At 40.6% G+C, this 12,058-nt stretch overlaps 1 protein-coding gene across 1 annotated transcript in view; it reads right to left on the bottom strand.

The window, feature by feature from the left end:
- Window positions 1-12,058, bottom strand: part of LOC103508467 (ras-specific guanine nucleotide-releasing factor 2-like) — a 70,167-nt gene that overhangs the window by 50,958 nt on the left and 7,151 nt on the right. Inside the window, exons 4-7 of the mRNA XM_026823077.1 lie at window positions 9,672-9,717; window positions 8,051-8,287; window positions 5,772-5,897; window positions 4,311-4,413 (exon numbers count right to left, since the gene is read on the bottom strand). Coding sequence (XP_026678878.1) covers window positions 4,311-4,413; window positions 5,772-5,897; window positions 8,051-8,287; window positions 9,672-9,717 — 512 coding nt within the window. The remainder of the gene's footprint in view (window positions 1-4,310; window positions 4,414-5,771; window positions 5,898-8,050; window positions 8,288-9,671; window positions 9,718-12,058) is intronic.

Here is a 12,058-nt window from a genome sequence, read left to right as displayed (position 1 = left end):
TTTTTGGAGCTTGTTTTATTTCGACACTAATTTTGCCGAAACGACAATCCTTTGATGTTTTCTTCTTCTTCTTTCGGTTATTTTTGATTGTCATTATTTTTAAGAGGTTTGATAGAAGGAACTGTAACAACGGAGGTCTCATCGTTCCGAAATCAAAGAAAGGAGGACAGGATAGGACAAAGCCAGTCGTTCCGAGAACGAACACTGATGTCTGTTTGTGTGTTCTGCAATAACTCTCGACAAATCCGTCTCATTTTGATAAAAATCGGCAATGTTAATTACCTACCACATGAAGGTAATTCGCTCAGAAGATTTTGAGACCAAGAGGGCTTTTGGGGGCGTTCTTTACCACCTAAACCTCTTAAGAGATTTCTTCTACTGTTATTAGTGTTACATTCTCACATACAAATCCTCAAAGCGTAAATTGGGGGTAAAATAAACAAAAAGCTTCGATTCAAATTTCACGACGCAATTCATTTCCCCTTTTCCCTTCATTTCGGACAGTTGGAAACGAAGAAAATGAAACGTAGAAAAATCCGGACGGAACGCCCAATTACGGGCTGTAATTTTATTATGAGCGTCTAAAAATAACCCCAATGCAGCACCTGTCAAACCCCCAACCCCCAGGCAAAACTAACATGAACCTGACAAGCTAGACCCGCAGAAACGAAATGTTTTGCCTTCCCCGCAGTTGCTTGTTTTCGACTTTTCTGGCTTTAGCGGTGTTCTTCTAGAAGACCAAACGATTGTTGTCAGCCTGACTTTCCTGGGGATGTTCTTTACCACCTAAACTTTCGACCTAAAGACCACCTAAACTAAACCAGACGACCTAAAAGACTTTGGCTGTGAGCCTGAAAATTAAATTCTGCTCATCCATACACTGAAAAACACCAAGCTGGTCGCCAGCATTTCAAGGGATTCATAGCAGAAGAATCGGCCAACAAAGCCAAAAGGCTCCCAAGTATTGAGGTGTGTTCAAACATTGTCGACCCCGCCGATCGACGTCGACTGAAACCGTACACTACCTCGACAACGACCTAAAAGACTTTGGCTGTGAGCCTGAAAATTAAATTCTGCTCATCCATACACTGAAAAACACCAAGCTGGTCGCCAGCATTTCGAGGGATTCATAGCAGAAGAATCGGCCAACAAAGCCAAAAGGCTCCCAAGTATTGAGGTGTGTTCAAACATAGTCGACCCCGCCGATCGACGTCGACTGAAACCGTACACTACCTCGACGACATAGATTCACCTATTCACGTCGTCGATTGACCATCGATCAACGGAGTCGACTATGTGTAGACCCAGCTTTAGATTTGTCCAAGGCTGTACCCTAGTCTAACTTTTCTAGAATTTGAATAGGAACCCATAAGATAAAAATCATACAAGTCAACACATTCCAGATTTGGATTTGCGCAAGGCAGTACCCTAGTAGTCTAAGTAAGCCAGCGTTCGAATAGGAAAAATAGGAACTCGTAGGAGAAGAATCATACAAAACATTCCAGTATTGTCCAAGGCAGTACCCTAGGCTAAGTTAGCCGGAATTCGAAAAGGAAGTAGGTAGGTATAGGAACCCATAGATTTTAGATTTGTATAACCTCAAGCCATCTTTCGTAGATTCGTAGAAGATTGCCCCTACACCTAGACTCTAGAGGAACCCATAGGAGAAGAATCATACAGTTAAAAAATTCTAGTCTTAGTTCTGCCTAAGGCAACACCCCGAAGGACAATCTCCCCAGTCGTTTCCTCCACTGACAGCACGCAATGGGAACCTCAAAGTTGCCGCTGACGCTGCCTCGAACCTCGTCAAAGTAAATGCCGGTACTCCTGGTTATGAAATCGATTTGAAGGAACGGAGGAAGAGTGGGGAAGTAAAGGTGAAGAAATGGAGGAGGAAAAAGAGAAGAAATGAGAGGGTAGGTAAAGGAAGGTGGAGAAAGAGAAAGCGAGGAAGAGAAGAAAAGGGAAGGAAGAATAAGGGAGAGAAGAAAGAAGCAAGAGAGAGAAAAGAACGGGGAAGAGAACAAATGGAAGAGGAAGACTAGAAGGAAAAACGTGGAAGGAGAAGGAAGAGAAGAAACGAGAAGGTAGATAAAGGTAGGAGGAGAAAGAAGAACGGCAAAACGAGGGAACAGAAGAAAAGAGAAGGGAATAGGGAAAGATAAGGACGAAAGGAGTTTGAGGAACAGAGAGCGGACGAAAGAAAGACGGGAGCTAACATTGTTAACATACAAATTGTATAAATAAACAATAAAAACTTTCATTCAAGGTATAGTGGACGGGCTATTGTATTCGCTTCGGTGTCGTCTGTCTGTCGGTCTGTCGGTCTGTCGGTCGGTCGGTCTGTCCCCATAGAAGGACTTATTCAAACCTGGTCGACCTATATATCAAATTAAAGGTCTTTTTACCAGGAACACGAAAGTGGTGGTGCAAATTTTGTCCAGAAAACCATAAAGCCAAGAAACCAAAAAAACTGGTTTTTGGGGGATTTTATTCACATTTTCTCTCACAAATGAGCTCTGATCTCGAAATTTGTCGCGATGACCTATGAACTCAAAGCGAGAAAGTTTTAGGTAACACTTCAGTCGATCATTTAAGACCGGTTTTAGCGTTATCTATGTTAAGCTACGCCGAGCAAGGCCAATAAATGGATGGGTGACTTGAACCTTATATTGGGAATAAAGGGAGAACGGGCTCTAGTCTTGATTTTAAATCATTACATGAAAGTAAAACCAAAAAATCAAATCAAGAATAATAATAAACTGAATATTAAATAAAATAGGTAGGTACATAAATATTGACTCTCCTTAACCAAGATCGAAAAATTCCCGGAGGGACGGGCCCCGCTTGTTCCAGCCTAGGTTAGGTTGAAGAGTAGCGCGCCTGCCTTGCAAACACTAGATTCGTGGAAGCTTAACCGATTCCTTAGGACTTTCTAACCCCTAAACCTAAGCCTCAGATTGGGATTTTTGTGTAAGGAGTTTTAAGCTTCTAAACATTATGTTACAAATTGATTAAAGCCCGGGGCGAACTTCATTCTGAACAGAGAAAGTTCGTTCTCGGAACGGCTGGCTTCCCATCTTCCTCTCTTCAATATCGGGACGATAAAACCTTTGATGTTACAGTTTCCTCGATAAAACCTCATAAAAATCTCTGAGAAGCATAAGTAAATAAAAATATTCCATCCCAAAGGGTTAAATGTACACTACTTTCAGAACTCTTGCATTCCAGAGGCAGGTATGACCGCTACGTGCATATGCTACCAATATTAGGGCTAATACTGAGTCGTTGTGGTAGGTAATGTAGATATAGCGTATATTCTATACAAGGGTACAAGTCATATTGTATATACAAGGACATAGTCACACTTAGTGGGTGATAATATCTCGATCGATCCTGAATTCTACTTGGCGTTTCATTTCAGGCACTCGGGTGTTTCGGCCAAACAATGGAGCTGTTGCTCGGGCAAGGAGAACATACACAAGTTCAAGTGAAAATGTTTTTACTACGAAAATTTGAGGGGATATCGGGGCCGGAGTGTAGAAAGCAAACACGAGAGGGAACGGCGTAAGGGGAAGGAGGAACGACACAAGGGGGAGGAGGGGAGGGAAATTCTGGAAGCTATGATGTCATTTCAAGTGAAAATGTTTTTACTACGAAAATTTGAGGGGATATCGGGGCCGGAGTGTAGAAAGCAAACACGAGAGGGAACGGCGTAAGGGGATGGTGAAACGACGCAAGGGGAAGGAGGAACGACACAAGGGGGAGGAGGGGAGGGAAATTCTGGAAGCTATGACGTCATTTTGAGGGGAAACGATGGGGTGCCGCCGGCCGCGTGTGACTGGAAATGTGGAGCGACACTAACTGCCAGCGCACTCTAGAGAATTTGCGGGAAACTTGAAGATCACGTCGGCCGAGATGCAGAACGACTTTGGTTCTACTTTTTCTCATTTTCCTGATAGGTGCGCGCCTGTCTTGTAAGTGCGAGGTTGAATTCCGTTCCCGCCGAAACAGATAGGGTTCGTTCTCGGAATGGCTGGCTTCTTCCTATCCCACATCGGGCTGCAGTGCCATTTGGTAAAGTAAGTTTGTAGGTACTGTAACTACCAAGGTCTCAAATCTTATCTTCTCGAAATCGAAGAGAGCTGGATGACAGGATTGGAGAAAGCCAGTCGTTCCGCGAACGAATAATATACGTTCAGGATAAAATCCGTCCCGAGCGGGAATCGTATCAGCGGCCCAGCGCTCACAAGGTAGACCCGCTACCAACCAAGCTAAATAAGCTGGCCCAAGTAATGGAAAGCACTCACCTTGTCGTACAAACACTTGATTCACATCCAGCAAAATATCACATCCTTCCACAATGAGTCTCTCCACTGCCAGGTTCTTCCTCAAATTCTCTGTTTCGCTCACCTGAAAGAGGACGAAAAAAATATTAAGCTGTGTCCACACAATGTCGACGAACTCGATCGACTCCATCGGTGGGCAATCGATGTCGACTGAAACCGTACACTGCCTCGACAACATAGATTCACGTTTTCACCTCGTCGATCGACGGCGTCGACTATGTGTGGACACAGCTTTAAAATCTAGAAATCTACTAAGCTATTACGATATTCGAAAAATCAAGAACAATACTTTGTATTCTGAGGCCGGCCACTCACACTCACTCTCTGACTGACAGTCCGACTGCCGGAACGTGTGTGGTGGGAAAAGGTTCCAACTTCATTCTTCAGACAGTCTGAGAGACCTACAAGTTGGGTAATTTCTCCGTCACACACATTCCGGTCACGTCACACACACACACGACACAGAACTAAGTCGAACAATAGCTCTGTCCGACATCAACAGTCGGAGAGACCTTTTGTTCTTACGCCACTGGGAGGAAATATTGGCACTTCGGGGATGTGGAAACCCTTTCCAATTCATCTCATGAAAATATAAGGACGAAAAAATTAAGTTTCCCTTTATTTACTCTGGGGCTTCCCGAAGGAATTTCCATCATACGTGCGGTAACGATGACAACCGTTTTTCTCGGAACTAAATAAAGTTGATATCAAAACTTACTTTGGTGATGACAGCAGAACTTACTTTATTGATGACAACTTTACTTTCATCGGGTACCAGTCTCCTGAGAACGTAATGTCGGCTACTCACGCTCAGACTGTTTGGTCAGCCACTCACTATCAGAGCAGTATCAGGTAGACCTCACAGGCGTCATACGTGCGGTAACGATGACAACCGTTTTTCTCGGAACTAAATAAAGTTGATATCAAAACTTACTTTGGTGATGACAGCAGAACTTTATTGATGACAACTTTACTTTCCTCGGGTACCAGTCTCCTGAGAACGTAATGTCGGCTACTCAAGCTCAGACTGTTTGGTCAACCACTCACTATCAGAGCAGTATCAGGTAGACCTCACAGGCATACCTTTTCGGCCGTACCTGTGAGGTTTACCTGATGTGAGTGTGCTAGCTTACGTTACGATAACACCGGCAAGACATGCCTGTAAGGCGTGTCTTTCCAGCTTCACATGCAGACATAGTCGTGCTGGTTCATGCAAATCATTATTATTGGTATAAGAAGGGCCATCGGCTTCAATAAACGCCCTATATCACTTCGATCTTTTTAGATCTTTTGTGACTTTCATTGATAAATCACATTGATCTCTTTCATTGAGAAATCACATTGATCTCAGGACCATCATAACAATACACGGTATATTTCTGCTATCCAACAGCAGGACCCCTAAGGGTTTTGCACGCTTACCTCGTCATGCATCTGGCGTGACAGGTCTTCCAGTTGTTGTCGCGCATTCTGAAGACTTTTCCTCTCGACATGATCGTGAGGCGTGTGAGCAAGTAGTTCATGAAGCGTGACAATATACCGGGGAATCTGAAAGAACCGAATAGAACTGTTAAGGTAGAAACACCCTAGAATCACGTCACGTCACGTCACGTGAGTTCAAGGGAAGTCAGAAAGATGTAGTTCGAAGTTTTCCCATAATATTGTAGGTAATTTCGTTCAAGACAGTCACACTACCATCATGTTACGTCACGTGACGTGATAGTAGTGTGGCTGTCCTGAATTAGATTACATACGAGTATTATGGGAAAACTTTGAACTACATCCTTCTGACTCCCCATGAGCTCAAGTGACGTGATGGTAGTGTGTTTCTACCTTTAATATTAGTTGTATTTACCATGAGGGAAACTTTCAGAAACGGAACCAGTTCGAAATAGGAAATCCAAGATGGCGCTCCATGGGAATCGGTTCCTTTTCCGAAAGTTTCTCGAAAGGAAAATACACCTGGAGAGAATTTCCTATCATTAAATTATTAGGGTGAATTGATGGGAGAAATGTCTTAACGGAGGTTGGTGAAATGCAATTTTCAACTTTAATTCCCCATCAGTGCTTAATGATTCAATTAAGGCTTGATTGAAGTTTGGTGAAATCGGCTACTGGTGTCATAGATCTGAAAAGAACTCGATTTTTTTTACCACTTTACTCCAAAAGAACCTAAACAGAATTAGACCCTCCTAACCAGAGTTTCATAAAAACCTTCAAATTTATAGCAGGTACTGAAGGTCATAGAGAGCAGACTTGACTCTTAAAGAGTCTCTTCAATCTTTCTAAACTTTCTTAAATAACCTGTAATCTAATGCTATTACCCGTGAACTTTATTTTCTTTAAAGCTCTACTAGTCTTATAATGTGGCGTTAAACCTCTTAAAAAATATAAAATAATAATAATATATTATTCTTTATAACCTTGAGCTTTAAGTAATTAATTTATTTCACTTGAAAAAAAAGTAAGGGAAAAGAAAACTTAAAGTTTTTTTATTTATATCATAATAAAACATTAAACCCCAAACTTTTCACGAAGTTAGTCCCTCCAGTTGACATTAAATGGGAATAAACGTTAGTCAAAAGCTCTTGAAGTGAAATTTGGGATGAAATTTATTTGAAGTTTTCCATTTATTTGAAGTTTTCCACGTGCACACCAATTTGCAAACTTTTCCTTCCTAAGGGGTTTTTTTTTTTGTTTTTTTTTTTTTTTTTTTTTTTTTTTTTTTTTTTTTTTTTTTTTAAGAGGTTTGACAGAGGGAACTTTAACTGCTATGGTCTTATCGTCCCGAAATCGAGGAGAGAAGGAAGACAGGATAGGAGAAAGCCAGCCGTTTCCGAGAACGAACATTATCCCATCAGGATAAAATCCGCCCCGGGCGGGAATCGAACCCGCGGCCTAGCGCTTACAAGGCAGACGCACTACCAACTAAGCTAACTAGGCTGGCTGGCTGTTTCTTGTTAACCAAACCGTTTGTGTTTGTTGTACGAAAAGGTTTTATTCCCAGGAAGGTACAACTGGAATTTTAAAACTCGTGTCTTCCTGTATATCAATTTGTTTGAATAGGACTGAGTCCCTGAAAGCAACCTTACAGTTTTGACCTTTGCATTACAGGGAAAAAAATCATAGCAGGAAGATTCCACAAAACTTTGTGATTTACATCGAATTTCACTGTCTGGAATGGAGGATCTAGATTTTTCCTAGTGTGGAAGTTTTGCCTGTTTCTAATGCTTTTTACAATGTCCAAAAAATGTCCAAGAATTATTCTTCTTTCTTCTTCACCTTCTCCCGAGTTCAGACTGGGTCGGCGTTTTACGTCAGCCTCTCAATCAGCCCTAGCTACGGTGATTGCTTTGGGCTGACATTTGGTTTTTGCTACAAAACCAAATGGTAGACTTGACAGGTGGACCTTTTCAGCCTTACCTGTCAGGTATACCTGATAGTGTTAGTGCTCATCAGGTATAAGGTAGACCTGACAGGCGGAACTTTTCAACCGTACTTGTCGGGTGTACCTGATAGTGAGTGGCTGGCCTTACTCTATAGTTATTCAGGTTCTAATTGGGCATTTGATTTTGTAGGTGAGCCCAAAGCAATCACCTCTAACTAGGGCTGATTGAGAGGTTGACAAATACCTCGACCAAGTCTGAGAAGACCAAGAAAAGAATTGGACATTCTGAAAAGCAATTGAACTTCCTACATACCTGATGCATGGGAAAAGTCAAAAACATCTCCAGGGAGCGGCCCTGGCACGCCGGCTTCATCTCGAGCCGCTTCAGTAGCTGCACAAACTCCGGTTGCTGTTTGCACTCCGTCAGCACTTGCAGACTGTAGTGGTGATTTCGGACGTACTCCTGGTAGATGCCCAACATGGGGAGCAGCATGTCGAAGAGGTCGCCTAATAAACCAATTTCCGACACTAATGAAACAACCAAACAACCCTAACCAGGTTAAGAAGCAAAACTCAAAAATGCAGCGAAAAGCAGAAATGCGAGAGATTGGAGAAATAAATATATAAATGGGGATTTAAAAAAAAAGATTTATAAAATATATAGGTATGTAAATGGGGGGGAGAGGGGCATTCACGTTGGAGGGGCAAAGGTGTAAAAAACGAACCAAGTATGACAAGAATGAAAAGAACTAATGTAAAATATAATGTAATAATGGAAAACATTCGACATGACATGGAAAGGGGAAAGAAGCATTTTAGGAACAAACGGCGAAAAAAGATTGCTCTTCGGAGGCTTGGCGCGAGCCTAGAAGGATTCCTTGAAAAAGCCCGCATTTAAGGCCGCCCATTCAGTATCAGGTAGACCTGATAGGTGCACCTATTCAGGCGTAAATGTCAGGTCTACGGATTCGATTCCCACCCAGTAGCGGGGCGGATTTTATCCTAAACATATAATAAGGTATGTTCTCGGAACGGCTGGCTTTCTCCTATTCTATATTTCTTCTCTTTTCGCTCTCGGGACGTTACAGTGTCTTCTAACATTTTTCTTCTTCTTTCCAACATCATAAATCGACTGATATCACAAATTTTAAAGGATTCCCCGCTGAAAACCGGGGAAATTCCGAGAACAAACTTGACAATAACCACGATCGGATTCTATGTTTCACCGATGGTTCCAAAACAGAAAACTCTACAAGCTGCGCCTACACGATCAATAAAAATGTCAACTCATTCAGGCTCAATGTTGTTAATTCGGTTTTCTCTGCGGAACTTATGGCCATTCTCCTTTGTCTACAGAACCTGAAATATCTCCCTTCTACGAAGTTCCTATTGGTTACTGACTCGATGAGCTCACTCCAAGCTATTACCAGCAAAAGTTGTAATAATGCCTTGCTGTCCAAAATATACAGTACCTGGTTAGACCTAGTAGCCTGTGGAAAGGAGATATCCTTTATGTGGTGCCCATCTCATTGTGGTATCTCTGGGAATGAGGCGGTAGATGTTGCCGCCAAGAATCCAAGTCCTTCTTTCCCACCACTAAAATTATGCTCCGCCAGCGACTATAAACCATTAATCAAAAAAATTGTCCAAAGAAATTGGCAGTCCTCATGGAACAGTGTGCCCAATGGAAACAAATTAAAGTCTATAAAACCAAACATTGAGAAATGGCCATCATCCAATAGAAAAACGCGCCTAGAAGAAGTTGTCTTAACAAGAATGCGGATAGGTCACACCAGACTGACTCATAGCTACTTATTCTCTAGGTCCCCCCAACCTACCTGCCGCTGTGGTGACATCCTCACAGTCAAGCACATTCTCACCTGCCCACTAGACATTCAACTACGTTCCTCCCTCCCTAACCCGCCGTCACTTACCGATGAAACCACCGGGGTCGACGCCCTAATGTCGCTCCTGAAGTCCCTGAACATCTTCGAAAAAATTTAAACCCAATGAGGAACCGGCGCGAACGACATGCACTAAAACATTGTTAAAGCGCCTAATGGAAAAAAAAAAAAAAAGATCGAGGGTTACGAAAAAAAAAAAAAACGGGGGTCGTGAATTATTTTCAGGGGGGGCTTTCAAACCAAGAAATTGGTTGAAAAATTGAAAATCAGTCAATCTATGGTTCAAAGAATAAGAAATAGACAAAAAAAATCTCTCTTTCCAACAACGAAGGGTTTGGGCCGTCCAAGAAAGCTCAGTGTTCAAGATCCGAAAGTTTGGTTCGGTATCTAGTCCACTGGTAGAGCGAAGGAAACATCTGAAGCTGCAGCTGTACTCATTAATACAAGATAGTAGAGTATCTGTGAGTAGATGGACGGTGAAAAAGAGCGCTCAATGAGGGCATTTCACGGCATTGAAAAAAAAAAAAAAGAAGAAAACCACTACTGGGAGTTTGAAAGGAATATTCGGGCAGCGGAAAAACTTTGTTCAAAAGTTACGAGCACTGGATGAAAGTTGTATGGTCTGATGAGTCGAAAATTAAACCGGTACCGCACTGACGGACGATCATGGTCATGGAAGAGACAAGGTGAATCATTTAACCCAGCAGGACTACATTCAAAACAATTAAACATAAATCGGGGAAATATCAAAGTCTTGGGTGGTGCTTCAGCGCAATGGAGTGGGCCCAATATTCAAACAAAATAGATGGCTCATAGGATAAAAAATTGTATTGGAGCATTTTGAAAGACAAAAACTTGCAGAAAACAATTGATTTTTATGCATATCCAAACAATGAAGTTACCATTTCAACACGATAATGACCCCACAAAGCATACGCCAAAAACGTCCATAGTTGGTTGAAAGAACAAGATTTTTGTGTTTTAGATTGCGGCTGCACAAAGTCCAGATCTCATCCAAAGAAAATTTATGGTTCTTATTTAAAGGAATGTCTCAAAAGGGGGGGGGGGAAATTATGATTATCCACCCACAAATTTGAAGGTTCTTTGGGAGAGGGTTGAGTACCACGGTGGTACAACATACCAAATGACTATGTGAAAAATTGGTAAAAAAGTATGCCTAGTGAGGTTAAAAGCTTTAAAAATGCCAAAAAGGCCTGTGGGACAAAAATATTGAGAGCTCAACAATTCGGCTGAGATAAAGGGTGGGGCAAAAACTGAATCAATCACTTTTTAATAGCGTTTGTTATTTTTTTTTTTTTTTTTTTTTTCACTACATTATAACAATTTTTTTTGTGAATAAATAAATAAAACAGTCTTGAGTTACTCCTTTATAAAATATGTGTTTATTTTCAAAACCAAATTTACGTTATAGAAGAAAAAGGCAAAAAATGAAACAATTGACTCAGTTTTGCAACCGACTGTATGTCTTGGCATTATTAAAAAGTTGTTGGTGCTTTTGGCAGAGACCAAAAAATGGGAACATTCATTACACTGCCTTTAAAATTGATTGCTATTGTCAGATAGATTACTTGAAATGAAAAAGTTCACTAACAATGACAAAATCAATTGAATCAAAACCCTTTCATCTGCGCGGGCGGTTTTGCTGATGGTAGAAAGCAAATAAAGAAGAACACCTTTTAATATTAATACATTAACATAAGAATTCTTCTTATTAACTTTATTGTAAAATTCACAACAGTAAAACGATACATCCAAAAGGGCTCAAGAAGGAGTTAATAATAATAAAAAAAGACTAACCTTCATATTTTTGTATTGCCTATTGAAAAAGTTAAAGCGCCTTAAACAAGTGGCGTATGATGAATAATAATCAGTGTCGAAGTGAGGTTTTTTTTTTATTTAACACTCCTCCTAAAAAACTCAACTTTGGCACTGGTATACAATTAACAAATAAAACCCAAAGAATAAAAATAATTTCGGTACATAATTTACCTTACTAAAAAATTTTTTTTCTTTTTTTTTCAAACACAAAAAAACTTTTAAGTACTTACCTATTAATTAAAAAAAAAAAAAAAAAACATTGAAAATAATTTAAATTCAGACAATTGTACCAGAGGGACTAAAATATATCCTAGTAAATTCTACTTAGTCATTATTTTATTCTTATCTCTTAAAATAGTTTTCTAGTAATGGCTTGTAAATATATCAGCTATTGCTCAGAAGAAAAATTAATATGTATGAGATATTTACAGTTTTACCGATATGATGCGAATAAATTTCTTTGAAATTTCTATTATGCTTTTGGCCTTTGCTTATTTACCTTTCTTTAGAACCTTTTAACATATGGAATAGCAGACTGAATTGTCTATGTAAAGGAGTTTGTTGGCCTCCGAATCAGC

This window comes from Diaphorina citri, unplaced genomic scaffold (genome assembly GCF_000475195.1).
Source record: "Diaphorina citri unplaced genomic scaffold, Diaci psyllid genome assembly version 1.1 scaffold402, whole genome shotgun sequence".
In the NCBI taxonomy this organism is placed as follows: domain Eukaryota; kingdom Metazoa; phylum Arthropoda; class Insecta; order Hemiptera; family Psyllidae; genus Diaphorina; species Diaphorina citri.
This window is presented reverse-complemented; position numbering and strand designations above follow the sequence as displayed.